Source organism: Mollisia scopiformis, assembly GCF_001500285.1.
Source record: "Mollisia scopiformis unplaced genomic scaffold LY89scaffold_22, whole genome shotgun sequence".
Classification (NCBI taxonomy): domain Eukaryota; kingdom Fungi; phylum Ascomycota; class Leotiomycetes; order Helotiales; family Mollisiaceae; genus Mollisia; species Mollisia scopiformis.
The window spans coordinates 980,618-998,361 of record NW_017263602.1 but is presented as its reverse complement, the minus strand read 5'-3'; the positions used below and the strand labels follow the sequence as shown (position 1 = coordinate 998,361).

Here is a 17,744-nt window from a genome sequence, read left to right as displayed (position 1 = left end):
GACACTAATTTCACCTGCACAAATCAGGCCTATGAAAATAAAAACTAAGAGTCGTCGTTTATAGAGAGGAAAGGGGAAACTATATATATTTTTTTTTGTTTGAGGGATATAATTCATTGTATGGTTTTTCGGTGGGGTTTGGATTGTGTTGGAGTATGGATTGTGTTATTGTGATATTATGGTTAGGTTTTTTTTTTGGGGGGGGGGTGGTGGCGGTTGGGAAGGTATATGGAGTTGTTAGCGGCTGCATTGTTTTGACGCTTTTTTGGAAATTAAATTTGTGAAAAGGGAGAGAGTTTATAGCAAGTCCCGTGGAGCTAGGCACAAGAGAGGCTAGGAGCGAGTCCGAATGATTTCCGTCGTTGGTAACGGATTAATGTAAAGAAAATCAAGGTCTTAATTTCAAGTATTGTTTTTCAAATGAATCTTTAGCTTTTGGATTTACTTTGAATTATAACGACGTCGCGATGATATTATATTTACCACTTTTTTGTTCTCGTTGAGAAGGTCTGGAAAACGAATATATATGAGCGGCCGCACAGTCCGCTTTCTGGAATTCTACAAACAAAGAGGGTCCACAAGAAAGTCCCATGGAGTGGGCCAGGATTGAGTCAGGAGCGGGAGCGGCCAGGAGTAAGTCAAGAGTGGACTAGGAGCGGTAGGGCGGCCAAGGAAACGGACAAAACTGTCTGTGTTTTTCTATTAAATATAGTTCATCATATTGGCTTTTAGTGAATCACTTTCTTGTCTTACGAGAAGACTATAACAACAAGACAGCATCTCGATAGGTTTAGAAAACTATATATACCAGCGGCCGCACCCTCCAACGCTTTTTGGATATCGATAGTTGAACCTCCTCATTCCAATGCAAGAAAGGGATCAAGTGCGGCCGGGAGCGGCCGGGAGCGGTCGAGGAAAGAGGAGAACCGTGTTATTGACTTACATGTTATTATTGTTAATTAAATCCTCACCTCTATTTCCTTTCTTTCAACATGACAACAACCACCACGAAAACAACACAAAGAGGAAACGTAGTGAAAATTTCTGATAAATAGGTAAGAACAGATATACACACGGCCTTCTCCTCAATCTCTCGACCTCCAGACCAATCGTCCTGATTAAGCAGTTGTTGTGTTCCAAAAAGCGTTAGAGGGTGCGGCCGCTTGTATATATAGTTTTCTAGATTTTAGAAATAAAGTTTTAAGACTTAATTATGACATCATCGCAAGTCATTGTGATTCAACGTGATTCAAAAGCTAGGATTCACTGAGAATTATTCACCTAATTTCTTGATTACTTTCTAGGTCTTTTTGAGCCCTTGTTTTCTGTTTCAGAAAAACTATAAAAACACCTCTCCACCACAATCTAGAACCCAACAACAAAAAGGCAAGAAATTTGACCAGGGTGCAGTATGTTGGGAGTCAGTTTCGTAGTTATATGTATTTTCGTTTGTTCGAGAGATATAATATTGTAGATTGAGATATTTTCTATGTTTGAAGGACTTAGATTCTTAACTAAATGCCTAGTTAACAACAATAAATCATTTGACAGCGCATTCAAAAGATTTTGCTATCCCGAGATAATCGGTTTGTCAAGCATTTCTTTACACCACCCTTATTTGACTTATAACACAAACCCGACCCAATCCCACTCCCCCTCTTTCTTCCACTTTGCTTGAAGATCTCCGATCTAACTTTGGAATTCTATTGTCTAAGAGGGGTTGTTCTGCTTGTATTTATAGCTAGCGTTCGTAATTTCCAGCTTCCCAGCCTTGTCTATCTTTCCGCCCCCCAAAACATTCACCTAACAACATCGACCGATTTCCTGAACACCCTGCTTTGATTCTTCTTTCTTTCGCTCAACGCGCGTCGATAAATACGACCCTTCCCCGCTACAACTTCAAACCCAAACAATGCCAGCCTGCGATTGCTGCCAGTTTAATGCTCGGAGTCTCTGCTGTTTCTGCGGCTTGTTTGTAGTAATAATTGAAACATTTTCTTTCTATCTAGAGAAAAACTTATCTTTATTCTTAAAGAGTGGTGGGTGTTGTGTAATTGACAACGACCAATATTTGACAACGCTCGCATTATAACGCAAAGAGGGGCATTTCAAGCACTTTGTCTGCACAAGCATATATTTCCCGCTCCTCTGTGGTTTGACGGCAGAGAAGAAGCACGACTTCCACGTTGCATCCAGTTCTCGCGTTCCTTTGAGTTTCTGGTCTTGAATAGGGGGTTTGTGGTGTTTTTATAGCTAGCGTTCTAGATTTCTAAATGTTCAACTTTCCAGCCTTGTCCACGTTCAAAGCATTCACCTAATTTACCGCTTCCCAACCTTCCTTGCTTTGTTTCTATTCTTCGCTTTCGCTGACGAGAAATACAACTCTTCCTCCTACAACTTTAAAATCCAATAACGCTACGCTGTGATTGCTGCTGGTTTGATGCTCGTGGTCTCCGGCTCGCTGATGATACATATCAATATTAGCTGGAATCGTTGCTTTGACGATAATAGCGGAAATTATATGTCGGAAAAATAAATTAGAAAACGTTTAGTTAACAATAGTGCATAATTTGACAATTTAATATGGATTAATTTGAGCTTTTTGATGTTGAAAGGGGGTTCCTTCAACCTACGAACTCACCGGTAGTTGTTTTCACAAATCATAGTTACCACATTTTCTGTGAGCCTAAACTTATCACTTGTCCAAGAAGATAGTACTACTATACCAACTTTTCGAGCGTTTTGTGTTTGAAAGGAAGGTAGCTTGGGCTGTATATATAGACAAATGTCCAGCTTCTCAACTTTCTCCTTCCTCGGAAAGATTCACTTGACGAGCTCGACTATTTCCTTGTCCACTGTGCTTTTCCCCTTCTCAAGAGACCTATAAAAAGAGACCTACCACCCACTGAGGAACAAGTAAGATTTCTGGCAAGTGGCCCAGCTACTTGGCATTTTTCTGATTTGTTAAAGATATTGTTTACTTTGAGTTGGAGTTTATTTTTTTATGAGGATAGTTTGTTTTTGATTTTGGAAGGAATTAGACGCAAGCGTTATGTAGTTGACGACTATAGATGAGTTGACAACATTGTAGGTCGAAAAATATAAATAGCTTCAAATTGTATTTCCAGCTGATGCCTTTAGTTCACCCCCTCTGACGTTGATGAGAAAGTGGAGATCATCAGCCCCGGCTCCTTGCCGGTTTTCTTGCCTTCCCACAATGACCTCTCCATCTTCGAAATTTTGGGGTGATGAATTCTGACAAGTGATGGTTTGGGTTATATTTATAGATTGTGGCCGAGCCGTTTCGGTCTCCAAGAATATTGCAGTTCTGAAGTTATTCACTCAATCCCCTCTCTTGGAATCACCTCTCTATTCACCTTATTTTCTTTTTCCTTTCTTCCGCTCCAAGATTTCTATAAATACAACTATGCCTACAAGATCTCAAAACGATTAACTCCAAGTGCCGTCAGGCTATACCTGCACATCCTCCTCTTGCTCGTGCCTTACTAGTAATAATTCGAATTACTTATTTTATCGAAAGTCTTTTCTATGGAATTAACGGATTTGATTCCAAGATGAATCGTGAGCATTTAGGAGTTGACGACAATAAATAGTTCGACAATGCAGCAAGCCATAGATTCGAAATTGCAAATACTGAGGGAATCTTTCTAGCCAAAAAAAAAGACTTACTATCACGCTCTCTGCGCATGCTCTGTTCCCCAAAGCCGGTACCTAGTTATTTCCCCGGCGCGTCAGACTTTTCCGTTCTCTTTGTGGATTCCATCGATGTTAATTTTGAAAAGCGATAGTTTTAGTTGTATTTATAGTCAGCCTTTCTAGCTTACTCTATTTTCAAAACTATTTATTTGCTCGAATCTTTGAGCCCTGGGCTTGAAAACTAGTGATGGTTATTCACTGTGAATTATGCTTCTCCATCCTAAAAATAATTCACTTATTCCAATGCCTTGTGTCTCTCTCTTTGTTGCTTCATGGACCTCCAAATATCTATAAATACATCCTTCCTCGTTACTATGCCGGGACTTAGAGCTTGATACGAATTCTCATTTGCTGTACACCTTTTTTCGATGTTCTCAAGATCTCTGGCTATGTATAATCTGCGAGTAGTGCGAACCAATATTTAATGAACCTGATATCCTTCCTGTGCTACAGACAAGTTGAGTGTATGATTAACAGTTGACAATAATATGCTCTTTAACAATACAACAGCAGCAATGTTTCAATGTAACGCTCCCGGCGTACTTGGAGGAGAGTTTTCCTCAGGCGTAATCTCGAAATACAAGAGTGGTCTGGGTCAAATGGTTCTCAATTTCTTGCCAGTGGTGTCTTTTATAGACAGTCCATTCCCCGTAATATTGGTATTATCAAATTATTCACTTGATCCTCTTTCCTGATTCTTTATCCTTGGTGCTAACTCTCAGTCCCACGATACCGATAAATACAACCTCCTTAGCAAAATCTAAGAACAAGAAGAGCAAACCAACGTGGCCAAGCTTACGTCAGCGACACGGGATTAATACGGTGCTCTTCCCTCATCGTAATCGTGACTGGTTAGTCATAAGGTCATTCAAGTCAATTCTTGTTTACTGCTAAATTTATCCTAAGTTCTTTAGCAGTCGTTGACAATGACAAATATCTTGACAATGCAGCCAGTTGACAAGCAGAAGCTTCCTTTAGTGGTTTCTTTAGCTGTGTGGACTTTTATGTTTGACTTGCAAAGAACGGTCGAACACACTCAAGGCCTCTCCAGGAACATCGTTACGCCGGCTATTGCGTTTTTCGCTGATGTTTGGAGGTGGGCGAGTTGGATGTTCATATAGATTTTGTGGGTTGGTTTGCTAAGGAGAGAGGATTTAGTGAATTAGTGATGGTATGAGTGAATGATTAACTTGAAAAGTGGAGGGCTAAAAACACGCCATCCCTACTTCGGAACCTTGTGTTCTTACCTCGATCTCGAAATTCGTTTTACAAGCAACATACTTCCCTCAATACGACGATGAGCACTCTACTCTCAGCCAACCCACTCTACCGTCGCATCCGCGACACAGTCGGTAAGGGCAAAATCCCTAAGTCCACCGACTTCCGCGATTACTTCGAGCAATTCGGCGATTCCATCGAGAACTCCATCCTGCAAACGGCCGGCGACAAGAACCCGGACGCGAAGGGGATATTCACTCGTGGGTCTGCACTTTGCAGTCTCCTGCTTTCGAAATATCTGTAACGCACTCTCCCTGCTCGAGACTGAATAGTAGACCTGCGAAGGAACACCATGGAAGCTGCCAATGACTTGTGGATATTTTGCCGCCCATTCTTTTGTTATGTAGTGAAGAAACGAGTGAATAAGATATCGGAAACTCATGAGATGATCAGCGTCAAAGAACGATGTTCGATCAGTCTTTCATTTCGTCTAATGACATGCTGCAGTTAATAGCAATAAATGATTTGACAGCATGATATCTCGATTCAGAATAGGATTGGAACATGTAGCGTAGTCTAGTTCATAGATGTGATTACTAGGAAAGGGAGCTTTAGTGAATTGTATCCAGCGGGTGGAGACCATACATCTAACAGAGCTTGGATTGTTCTGGTAGGTTGGCGCCTTATCTCTGAGGCGACGACTGTATATATAGTCCTCCAGATTTCTAAGTTTGTGGAAAAACTTGGAGTGAAGTGAATTCATTTAACTTGACAAGTATGAGTCGCAATTGATTCTTTTCTAGAAATTATTCACTTTATCACTTCTTTTACTTCCTTGGAAATTTAGTTTTCTTTCCTTTAAATAACTATAAATATATGCTTCTCTACAACTAAAGACCCAATAACTGTCGCAATATCACAAGCACAATAGCCTCCACTCAAATGAGCTTTTAGACGTCTTCGCAAACAACCTGTGAGACTTAGGCCTCGCTATCTTGGCTCTCTTGTCTAGCCACGGCTAAACAAATTTTAGTACAATAGAGGGTAGACATTTGGGAGTTGACAACAACGAGTTATCTGATAATGCAACATGTCTTACACTGGCAATTTTTGGATTACTCACTTCAATCTGTAAGCAGCTCATTTTCCCCGTGTATGTTCGTTGCAACGGGAAGAATTCCCCTCCCTTACTAAGTGTTGACTTCTTTCCACTAACTAAGCGCTAACTAATCCTTGGATTTGGAGTTCGGTTTTTTGTGGTTCAAGCTGTTGAATTCATAGACAGACCTTTGGTAATTGGTCTGGATTTCGAACTGCTTCATTCACTAGTCTTTGTCGACTATTCTAAAGTTCGAATTGCTTTATTCACCAGTTCTTCCGCTAGTGTATCTAATTTTTTCCCGAAACCGAAACACTTCCTCTGCTTCTGCAATCCTGACAGGTATATAATCACGCACGTTCCAAAAGCTAATGACCAACAGACAAAGGAGACTGCATATCATAAAGTTGATGGGTTCTGGCCAGGATGTGCGGCGCCAGATCCCTGTTGTGTAGTACGGCGACAACGGGAATCTGGGCCAAGGCACTCTTTGGTATGGGAGCTCCAGAGCAAGCTGCACGAGAGTAAGCAACGAGTGTTTATTTGTTGACAACGGTAGATTGTTCGATAATAACTCCACATCATGTAAGATCAGTAAGCGCATTCGAGTCCTTCATCCATCAACATAAATGCTCGACCTTATTCTCTAAGATGTGCAACACAAAATGTTATCAATGTTAAGAGCATCTGAGTTATTTTTGGTGATACCGTCCGTTGGATTATGAGAGTTGCTTATATGTGCGAAGCAAGGGAAAACTTAGCATATCGAGAATACTGCATCCCAGAACAGCGCTTTGAAGAGCATGAATTGCTCAACTCAGCTTAGACATTTTTACGCAGAAAAGCGTCCAACTTTTAACAAGTACTTCAAATGCTGAAAGAAACCCCTCTATTTTCCATATATGTGCTTTAAACTACGTTTAGTTGTTGAACTTAACCTAGAAACCTTCATCCAGAAAAATCTTTAACCCCTGACAAAGTTCCCTATGAGCAAGAGCGTTTCACCCTAGAATAATGTTGTGAAAAATACGAAGGATTCTCTTGGTGTATACGCTCAAGCACATACATCCACTTCAGTTGCTCCCAGAATTCTATACCTTAACTTCTGCAGCAAAAGCGGCGGCCGTTTCCTCATCCCCTCAAAAGTGACTTCTTCGGTTTCCAAAGTATGGAAGAGGATTTCGTATGGTGTGTCATCCTGCTTGATCGGCTTCCAAAATGTAAGAGTGTTCGTTGATAGAAGAAGCATCGTTTTTGTTCCGTCTACAAATCCATCTTCGAGCACTGAGCTACAAAGTGAGTCAAAATGTGCTTGCGGCTACATCTCCTTTGGCAGATGGTGCACTTAACAAGACCACAGTAGACGGATCCATGGTGAAAATGCCACAAGTGAAGGTAGTAGTAGACCGTTTTTGTGAGAAGTAGGAGCGGTCCTCCAGGGTGATTTTCGTAATGATAGTCTCCACCACAGTTGCAGGGTACGATGTAACCACTGGCTGGATAGTGGTGACTGTTAAGGTCGTGATTAAGACTTCTCGCGTCACTAGGACGAAGTCTGAATATCTGATCTCGGTCTTGGTCGTTGACCAGACCTGGGTAGAATAATCTGTGCCCGCTGAGGATGACGCTTGGCTAGTTTCTGTCCTTGCGGCAACAGAGTCGACTACGTAGCCGAGAATGATGACCAGAAACTGTTGGTTGAGAAGCTTCATTTTGTCAGATTCTAGTAGAGATATGTTACCACGAGAGTGAAAGGAGGGCAGATTTCCATCTCTTTATGTATTGTTTGAACAGTCTAATTAAATCATGCTGATCTTTGATATTGCAAATTAAGAATATCCCTCTTTAGGCTTATGATGCGGGGGTGTTATACTACTTCGTTCTGTATTTAACCAAGCGATAGGGCTGTGAGGAAAATATGCCACAGTCACACACTCAACCAGTCTGAGTTGTCACGGACTTGACCACTTCCTACTCACCTTATGAGAGCACGTTTATAAACGTTGTTAAGCACCCTTCTGTATCAAAAATATGTTGGACGGATCAATAGGTATGACAAGATGAGGTCTGCTCGTGAGCAGGTTTGGAACTTTCATTACAACTTCAAAAATATATCGCCTCGTGTTTATATATTCATCGTGCTATTCTTTGCTATCTTTGTTGATCTTAGCTGTTTTCTGCGCATGTGCGTTACTATTAACAATAGCTACGGTTACTTGATGAGGGACGCCTTCACGCTTGCGGGATGGGTTCTGATTGTGGGAGCTTTCATCTCGAGTGCCATCCTGGCATACGGGCATTGTAAATGCAAGTATTCTGAGTCCTGAAGACGCATTGATCTTAATTTCTTTCTCATGATGGCCATGAGCTGCAGACTCTTGCGGAGTTGCCAGGTCAAACGTTCAGTGAAGATTTCGGGCAAGACACGGCCATCTCCATTAGAACAAGGCTGAAACTTTAGTATTGGCTCATCTAGGTAAAACACATGTGTAGATAAGATCCTAAATAATCTGAGACAGGGAGTAGGTGGAAGTGTGGTGGTCATTGATTGGGCAGTCGATCTTCCTTGCTCGGCACTCAACTCGCTCTTCGGGGCGTCACGGACATTCAGAAGTTCCTGAACGGCCGAGTCCTGCGTTGGTGAATCATCCTATCTAGTGTTCTTGTTCAGTCCTTTGTCTCACTTTCGGTCCAATGGTACGCCAGCTTTCACGCAGTCGTGCTAATCAAAAACTCGTGCGGACGAATTTTCGCGGACGAAACGAAGCGGAAATTTTTTCCCTTGGAGATTCTCCTTACTTAAAGCCACTGATTTGTATTTTCACACAAAAGTGGACATTTTCAAAATCCGAAATTTCTAAGCATTCCAGTCGGTACAGTTCTCGGCGGACGAACAAGGGTAGGTAAAAAAGCACACGCCAGCACTAAATCAACCTCTGTGTACTTATACCAAGCCAGAGGATGGGCGAGTAAAAACACATCACTTCTCAGACCTCCCCAGATCCTTTTCTGCGCACTCATATATTCAATCTTTCGAATTAAAATAATGTCAACCACAAGCAGCACGACCGAAAAGATCGATGGTCCGGCACTTGCAGATGTTGGAGAAAAGCGGGAAAGTAAAGGAGATGTAGAACATGGGAATGAACAAGTCGAGGCTCCTGATGAGGTGGGAGAGTATCCACAAGGATTCAGACTTGCCATGGTGATTCTGGCTCTCGTACTGGCCGCCGTTTTCCTGGTCGCTCTCGACTTGGTAAGTTGACAGAATTAGAATCATGATATCGTTTACTGACAATATCGCCAGACGATTGTCGCTACAGCTATACCTCGCATCACAGACGAATTCCACAGCTTAGATCAGATTGGATGGTATGGTTCGGCATTCTTCCTCACTTTAGCTTCGTTTCAGTCCTCCTGGGGCAAGGTATACAAGTTCTTTCCAATCAAAACATCTTTCATGATTGCAATTGCAATTTTCGAGCTAGGCAGCTTGATCTGTGGTGAGTAATGATACTCTGACTTCTTTGAAAGACTCGAATTGACAATGTACCATAGGGGTTTCTCGGAACAGCATCATGCTCATTGCAGGCCGAGCTATTGCGGGCCTCGGGGCCTCAGGCATTTCGACGGGCTGTTACACCATTGTTGCGTTTGCAGCGCCTCCGAAACTGCGTCCCGCGCTCACCGGTATAATGGGGGCAACCTTCGGGGCTGGCAGTGTTGTTGGGCCTCTATTGGGTGGTGTTTTCACGAGCAGTGTCTCTTGGCGATGGTGGTAAGTCTCTGGTTGCAGTGAGCTCGCTATTTCCGTCTTGCGATTGTCGGGTATGATAGGTACGCCAGCTCTGGGATGGACATTGCGGACCTTCTCAGCCAGAACGATATTCGGAATTTTCTTTGCACATAGGGATGCTGCTCGAACTTAGCTAACATGTTCAAGTTTCTATATCAATTTACCCATTGGTGTTCCATCGATCGTCGTTATCCTGCTCTTGTTCAAGACGCCATCAAAAGCGCAACCTTTGAAGGCTCCACTGCTGGAAAAGTTCTTGCAAATGGACTTCACTGGAACCGCCTTGATCATGGCATCCACAATTTGTTACCTTCTCGCCATGGAATGGGGTGGTACTACCAAAGCTTGGAACTCGGGTTCCGTAGTTGCTGTATTGGTTCTTTTCCCAGTACTGATAATCATCTTCATACTGAATGAATGGTGGCAAGGTGAGAAAGCACAACTCACTTTCAGGATATTGAAGGATAGGGCTATGCTAGCAATTTGTCTGTTTGCTTTCTTGTAAGCCCATATCTATCTTGGGAAAATCTTATACTGACAGTTTCGAAGCTTTGCTGGTTCTTTCTTCACTTTACTCTACTACTTGCCCATCTACTTTCAAGCCATTGATGGAGTTTCTGCGCAAGCATCTGGTGTGCACAACTTGCCTCTCATCATAGCCATGAGTAAGTCAAACCGCACCTATCGAAATTCAAGCCCCACTAAACTTTCTAGCAATTACGAGTATTGCTTCTGGTGGACTGATTTCCGCTTTCGGCTACTACCTCCCAATTCTTGTTAGCGGTGGAGTAGTGACCACAATCGGCATGGGCCTGATCTATACTCTCGACATAGGCTCAAAGTCTTCACACTGGATCGGGTATCAGGTTATAGCAGGCTTAGGAGTAGGATTTGCGTTCCAAGTCCCGCAAATCGTCGCCCAGTCCATTTGTGAACTTTCTGAAGTCTCACAGTACACTGCCATAAGCCTCTGTAAGTACTCTCACTGCTAAAAGAGCGAAGTTTGTATTGATGATAGACAGTTTTTTAAATGATGGGCGGCACGTTCTTTGTCTCTGCGGCAGATGCGATCTTTTCAAACAAACTCGTTCAGCACCTGCAAGTCAACGTTCCTGATATCGACCCCAAGATAGTGATTGGACTTGGCGTCACGCAGTTCCGAAACTCGTTACCTGCAGCTGCTCTCCCTGGTGTTCTGTTGTCTTATATACAGAGTCTACATGCTGATTTTATCTTAGCTACTGTGTTGGTTGCGGTGGCTACACTGGTCAGCTTGATTGCGAAGTGGGAGAAGATTAAGCTCAGAATTTGAGGTACATGGTCTCGGGCTGTGATCTCAAACCGGGAAAATGGGGAAATATAGGTACATTAGCAGGAGGTGGGCTACTACAGGGGGGTAGTTCTCTATAGGTATTTGTGGTGGGAAGTTTGGCTCCTTCATTTCTGAATCTGTGCTCCTCTCTTGGAGTCATTGTACCGTAGAAATTGGAATATAAAATAATATTGTTCTAGAAGTTGTAAAACAACATAAATAGATACTAGTAGGAGAAGCAAGTTCTTCAAGATAGAAGTGAGTTCGGATCGTTTTTGTACCACTTTATCGCTCAAATCCTATTTCGCACTTTGGACTTAGCCCACTTATATTGTCTCACAAACTCTAGAACAATATTACCCATTCCTAATTTTTCACGGTGTAACACCTGTGCAATACTTTACATGTGTCCATTCATTTGATAATCAGCATTCAACATCCAGCTCCAGTCTTGATCAATATCCATAGTAAGTGCATCCGGGAGAAGAATATCATCGGGAACTTCCGGTCGGGAAACCGAGCCTGAGTTTTGCAAACCATTGCCGAATGAAAATGCATTGAACACATCGATGTCGATGATCAGATTGTTTGCTTGAGAGCTGGTTGCTGGTGGGTGGTCAATTTCTTGTAGGTGGGGTGCCGTGGCCTGTGCAATCCCATTCATGAAACTGCTCACAGGAGCTACATTTATTATCCCAAAGTACGGAATGAAGATCTTGCGGTCAGATGCCTGTCCGTTGCTTGAGATTTGGCCATCACCAATGGACACAAGTGTTTCCAAAGCTTGAAGACATTGAGCCGCAATCAAGTTCTCCGGCTCGGCAGACACCACTTTCAGAACCGCCATGGTCTGATACACTAGATTCCAGTCTTCCGTCTCTTAGCTATAATTCCGCGGTGCAGACCTAGATCTGTAACCCAATAGCCCAAGAAGCACGATCACAACAGACATGAAAACCTGGAAGTCCACGAGGCGGCAGAGATTGATCCTACCGCCAGCAAGCTCGCGCATTTTGATGTACACCTGCACGACTTTGCGGGACCCTGATATACAGACTGTGCGGTTGCAGTCGAACTCGCCGGAAGAGGGACTTTGCAGCATGAATGGAAGATGCAGCATCGATTGTGCTTGATAATGCCACAAGTTGGTGATGATACTCTCGTAATTTCCGAGAGTATCCTTTCTACTCTCAGTTTGAGATGGCATGGTCGTATTCCAGGATATTGGTTGCAAATGACTGGAAAGCGCATCTAGTTCCTGATTGATTTCCATAGTGGTCGTTAACGTCGTATTTGATGAAATTTGCATGGCTTGGTTTCGGTCACCTATCTTGCTGATCACGGAAAAGAGTTTTTTTCTGTAAAGGTCGAAAGAAATGATGCCAGGGCCGGGAAGAAGCTCGACCTGTGAGTCCAAAAGCAGGGGTCTTGCGAAGCTTTGAAGGCCTAGCATCAGACTAAGATAGGCATCAACTTGTACCATGTGCCACCAAACATTCTCTCGTCGTTGATGATGCGGTGATGGATTGGCTGATACTTGGGTAGTCTTATGAAGTCCCAATAAAACCCCATGACTGAGGGCCTTCCTGATAATTGTCCATGCCTTGCGCGGACGACCAACATCGCCATAAAATTGACCTTGAAGTAGAATGCACTCGATACCCTCCAGCGACAATGAGATTTCATCATCACATACGATCAATTGATCGATACTTGCCACATAATGTTGAGTCAAGTCTTTGAGGGGCATCGGTAGGTTAAGGTGACTAGTGTCGTAGCTCGTAGGAAGACATTGCATGCTTATAACAAGCCAAGATAGTGCAGTTCCAAGAATACAAGGATTATCTTGATCGAGAGCCAGAAACACATAGTTTTGGATCGACATTTTCTCGTCCTCGCAGCACATGTATGGATGCAATGTTCGCAAGAGATTCCACCAAATCCCGCCGATTTCGAGAATCTCACAGATGGAAGACTGAGAAGGCAGTCGATCGGTGAGAGCCTCGCAAATTTTGGCTCTTTTGATCCTCGATGTTCGGAAGTGGGGCGTGCTTTGGTAATTTACTGGCTTGAGGGATCCGTTGCCAAATTCTCGGGAGATGGAGTCATAGATAGCGTTGTTTGTTTCGCTTGTGTTGAGGATAGCATTGTCGAATAGAGAGAGAATAGGAGGGTTGTTGGCCGTGGTGGGTGACAAGGCTGATATTGGTCCTGTTATTTCCGACGAAGTGCTGAAAGCATTCACGACTTGTGATGATGAATCAAAGTTTGTTTTTCCATCAGCGAGGAAAGAATTCTTTCGGGGCGTAAGGTCTTTGTCTGCACGGAGAGCTGCTAGCTCTTTCTCAAGTTGGGCAACTCTTTCACTCAGATTCATCCTCGCATGAGTGGCAGCAACTGGTTCGCTTTCTGCCTGACTCCTGCATCGGATGTTATGTGAGAAGCAAGAAATGCAAGTTGATGGATTGTTTGGGCGATACACGCATCGAATCTTACGGTGTCTACCTAACAGAGCAGGACCGTGAGCATTTAAAGTAATTTCTTTTGATATGGACTGCACTCACATTCGACGCAACTTTTGGTTCCCTTGCGTACAGGCCTCAATGCTGAATGACCCGAGGAGCTCGTCGACGTTTCGGACATCGTGCAGAATCTTCAGATTTGAAAAGGTACTACAAAGGTTTCTACATTGATGAATTTGTGTTGTGGCCAAAGATGCATGATGGGCACCAGTTTTCACGTGATCGGAGCAGGGGTCTCCGGACGAATTTCGACGGACAAAAACTTCTTGCGGTAGTAACAATTACAACTCTTTTTTTATCTTTAACAGGCAGCAGAGGTTTGAAAATTACTGTGTAGTTGATAGCAGTATGTACATTATTTCACCGGGCCTCAATATCTAGGATATTGAGCTAGCAACCTGGTGCGAGCAAAATTTCGGGAAAGGAAGGGGCTTGATTTGATTATTGAATAAGACAATACTTGGACAAGAGCAGATTCTGGCTTATATAAATCGTAGGAGGTCTCTGTATTGGGAAAGTTGCGTGGATTGACCTTTCTATAGTGGACTTCTTCCTTCAATATCTAGATTATGAACAGTATTGATTCTCTTGATCAGAGGCCAAAACTTCACCCGTGATCTCATCATACTATTCAATCTTCCTCCAAGACTAGAAGTCTGTAAATAAGCCTTCTTGAGTTATTCAGGAATGTCAACTTTGTACCTACAACACCTGTGTCATTTCATTGCTCGGAGGCAATTTCGCCGGCTTTCCAGTGTACTCGAAATTGGACTTTGTTGCCATGCAGAGCCTTTTGTTTTGTTGATCCGCCAGAACTTTTCCAGAGTCTCAGAATAAATTTTGGAGTTTGTAGGGGAAAGCCGAACGGGACTGGTACACAATGAAAGAAATCCGAGACTTGGCAGCGATCGTGAAGATGACAACAACTTAGTGACTTAGATATTTCAAACATAAATTCGAAAGCGGGTCTTCAGCTGCGATTGTATTAGGTCTTTGGGTGGGGAAAAGATTTAAAGTGGATCTAGCGAAGTGAAGCTGCCCTTCAACACATATCAACGACTTCTGCTTAAGTAGTTAGGCAACCAAGCTGCACTTGATCATCTTCAGTGTATAATTCACTAACCACTCAATCCACTGAAATGTGGAGTCCAATTTGAACAATTCGAATTAATTTCTATTGTATGTAAACACTAGGCCCATGCGGCTATCATATATAGGAACATCTACTCGGTCCATGCTACCATCAACTCTGCATCAACTCTACTTCGACCATGCTACCTGACTCGTTGCGAAACCACAACTCTAAGATGCCGATGACTATATTCTCAGAAGTCCCATAGAGTACCGAATGCGTGTAATCCAGCTGTAGGTCAAGGTTAGCGCGGTTCCTCGTTCGTGGTGGGTCAGGAAACTAATAAATACCTGCGCGACAGCCTTGCATCATTTCATCATTACCCTGCATGTTTGAGGTGATGAATATGACCTCAGCCCCAAAACTCTCCCATGTGTCCTTGAGTAATTGCACACTATCTGGGCGACCCCCGCGCTTCTTGGAGTCCCAAAGAATCATCCTCTCTGGCTCGATGTGCTTGTGGATCAGGCCCGATATCGTAGGCCCAAAAGTCCTTTCCTGGTCGGAGCCTATCCAAATCAGGAACCTAGCGGAATGTTAGGAAAGTGTCTCCGGAGTGGTGTAGAGTGACGTACCAGTTTGGGCTTTGTATGCAGGTAGATAGTGCTGCTCCAATACCTGTCCCGGTGCAAATGCGGATTCCCCTTTTAAACATCGCAGATGCATGCCCAACGCCAGCTAATTTATATTAGTGGATGCCTAATCGGAATCGAGTAAAGTTTCATACCGAACTTGAGCTCTCTAGTCCATACGGCTTTCGGCGGATCTGCAACAAGACTTGCAGTGAAGTCCCCTTGAACACCGCAGATCATATAATGATATGGAGATTTCCGACCCTCGCTGATGATCCCAAAGGCATGGTACTCCATAATTGAGGTGCGACTAATCCTGCCCAGGAGACCTTGCTGTATTCCGCGGTTAAATCGGAGAATGGCAACCTTGGCCGACGGCTAAAACCACATGTCAGTTGATTTCGGGAAGCAAACCGAGAATTACTCACAATCTCGACTTCTACGGGAACTTCTCGAAGAGTGAACCAAGGGATGAGGATGCTATACTGCATGAGTAATAGTTCCCAAACACTTAGATGAAACGTACAATATCGTCATGAATACCGCAAACCAGAGTTCTTGTGCGCTCAGCAGAGCGTGAGCGTCGGTTCTCCAAACACCGAGTGTGTAGTCGTAAGTATCTCCCAGAATTACAAAGCACCATGTAGCCTGACACGTATTAGTATGGCTTCAAGATTCCAATGGGATGCAATTACCGCCAAGCCAAGCCAGCCGATGAAGCGATGATGCCTCTCAAATATATTGTGATGTTTGCTAATTGAGAGATTAATTTTCGAAAGATGTCGTATTTGATCTGAGCACTTACTTGCGAATCCATGGGAAGGCACTCAGGACGGAGATGATCACAAGTAGATTTGTGATTATGCCAGTGGCAATCACAGCATCATGCTGAGTGTTGCGATGTCTTATAATATTGACAATCTTGAATATCAGCCATCTAGCGATACTGTCAGTTTTGACTGCCGACGAGATGATGCAATGTCTTACGCAGCGCCAGAAAGTGCACATCCTGAATGGATACCTCCGACATGTTGCAGAATCGAAACGACTCCAAGTTTAATACACACTGGAGCCCACTATTCAGATGTTTATCAGCACCAGCCGTATGATTGGTATGGAAAGTAACGTACACTTCGCAGGCCATAGATGGAGATTATGTATAAAAACCGCAGAAACATCTCGTTGCGCATCAAAATTGCACCCAGCAAGTTGCCAAGCACCAAAGCACCTAGGTGATTGTTGGCGTAAGGAAAACGGTTGAGCGATGCCATGATGATCCCGACAAGGTTGAGTAAGATGACAAAAGTAAAGAACTTTTTGTATGTATTGAACCAAAGTTGAAAGAGGATCCATCGTGAAGGTTTAGGTTTGGGCTTGGGTGCGGGAGGTTTAGGCGCCTTCCCTCCTGGCCATGATAGAGACAGGACTGGAACACTTGAGGAGGGTGTTATGCCTTCGTGGATTGGTGAGAATTGGGATCGGAGAGTCTCGATATAGACTTGTGACTTCTCGTCCACATGGGCAAGAGATGGTAACGCTACCAAACTCTCCGTGCTGGCGTATAGACCTTTCTCCGGGTCGTTTTGGGAGCCATTGTGGACTCCTCCGTGAGACCATGATGAAGACATCTCAAAGCTTCGAGGACCGGCTGAGTCGCAAACACTTAGTAGGCAATTCTAGCGAATCCGGAGGAGTTTGAAGATGTCTTCAAGGCTTCGAAGAAAAGAATGTAAAGGGAAGGAGTCCGGTCAGCACTTGATAGTCGTCATGGTGAAAATGATGGTGGGGGAAGTCATTCTAAGAGGCACCTCCCAGATATGTACAACCGTTCCAGGTTCCCGAGCCGCAACTCGAGTTCCAAGAACACGAGAGAAAATAGATTGCTGGAACAAACAATAGTCAAACCGATGCGGAAGTTGGTGTGTGGGGCCCATTTTTGTTAGCCCAGACAGGACGAAACACCCACATATGAGGCCGTTCGAGTAGGTTCACGGCATGATAGAGATGTGGATATACCGGCCTTGGCTGAGGGCGAATAAACATGTGTCGTTAGAACAAGATACGAAGCGAGATTAGGATTTCTCGTGCCGTTCCCCATAGCCTGCATTTGCGTTATATGTGAGGCTGCGGCCAGGTGACTTTTTTCTCTGCCGTTCCAGCAATCCTCCACGAACACCCTGTTTATCCATATTGACCCCGGATTCCAGGACGCGTTCTGCAAGTCCATTCGGTGACACGTGGGGGGCGAAAGATCAGACTTTTCAGCAACCTCCAAAGCCTAATCAAGCCTAACAATCACTCGGGCAAGAGGAGCGATAAAGCTTGTTCTTCTAATGTAAAAGCGACAACGATATCACCTCAGCTGAGTGTCACGCG

The 17,744-nt window shown here is 43.7% G+C and overlaps 4 protein-coding genes across 4 annotated transcripts; 1 reads left to right on the top strand and 3 right to left on the bottom strand.

The window, feature by feature from the left end:
• Positions 1-7,335: 7,335 nt before the first annotated feature.
• Positions 7,336-7,746, bottom strand: LY89DRAFT_673963 (uncharacterized protein; the record flags this gene model as incomplete). The annotated part of the gene is made up of 1 exon (XM_018213402.1): positions 7,336-7,746. One exon carries the CDS (start codon positions 7,744-7,746, stop codon positions 7,336-7,338), a length of 411 nt encoding a protein of 136 aa, XP_018066537.1.
• Positions 7,747-9,080: 1,334 nt separating this feature from the next.
• On the top strand, positions 9,081-11,318 carry LY89DRAFT_757892 (MFS general substrate transporter; the record flags this gene model as incomplete). Its single annotated transcript, XM_018221418.1, has 7 exons — positions 9,081-9,290; positions 9,342-9,537; positions 9,593-9,812; positions 9,978-10,331; positions 10,380-10,495; positions 10,545-10,802; positions 10,895-11,318. 7 exons carry the CDS (start codon positions 9,081-9,083, stop codon positions 11,140-11,142), a joined length of 1,602 nt encoding a protein of 533 aa, XP_018066536.1. The 3' UTR covers positions 11,143-11,318.
• A 224-nt stretch (positions 11,319-11,542) lies between these two features.
• LY89DRAFT_786309 (uncharacterized protein) lies at positions 11,543-13,519 on the bottom strand (the record flags this gene model as incomplete). The annotated part of the gene is made up of 2 exons (XM_018222970.1): positions 11,543-12,012; positions 12,061-13,519. The coding sequence occupies 2 exons, from the start codon at positions 13,517-13,519 to the stop codon at positions 11,543-11,545; spliced, it is 1,929 nt and encodes a 642-aa protein (XP_018066535.1).
• Positions 13,520-14,989: 1,470 nt separating this feature from the next.
• On the bottom strand, positions 14,990-16,996 carry LY89DRAFT_757888 (uncharacterized protein; the record flags this gene model as incomplete). The annotated part of the gene is made up of 10 exons (XM_018221417.1): positions 14,990-15,027; positions 15,087-15,322; positions 15,372-15,474; positions 15,524-15,746; positions 15,797-15,848; positions 15,895-16,016; positions 16,064-16,121; positions 16,174-16,314; positions 16,356-16,444; positions 16,499-16,996. 10 exons carry the CDS (start codon positions 16,994-16,996, stop codon positions 14,990-14,992), a joined length of 1,560 nt encoding a protein of 519 aa, XP_018066534.1.
• Between the last annotated feature and the right edge of the window lie 748 nt (positions 16,997-17,744).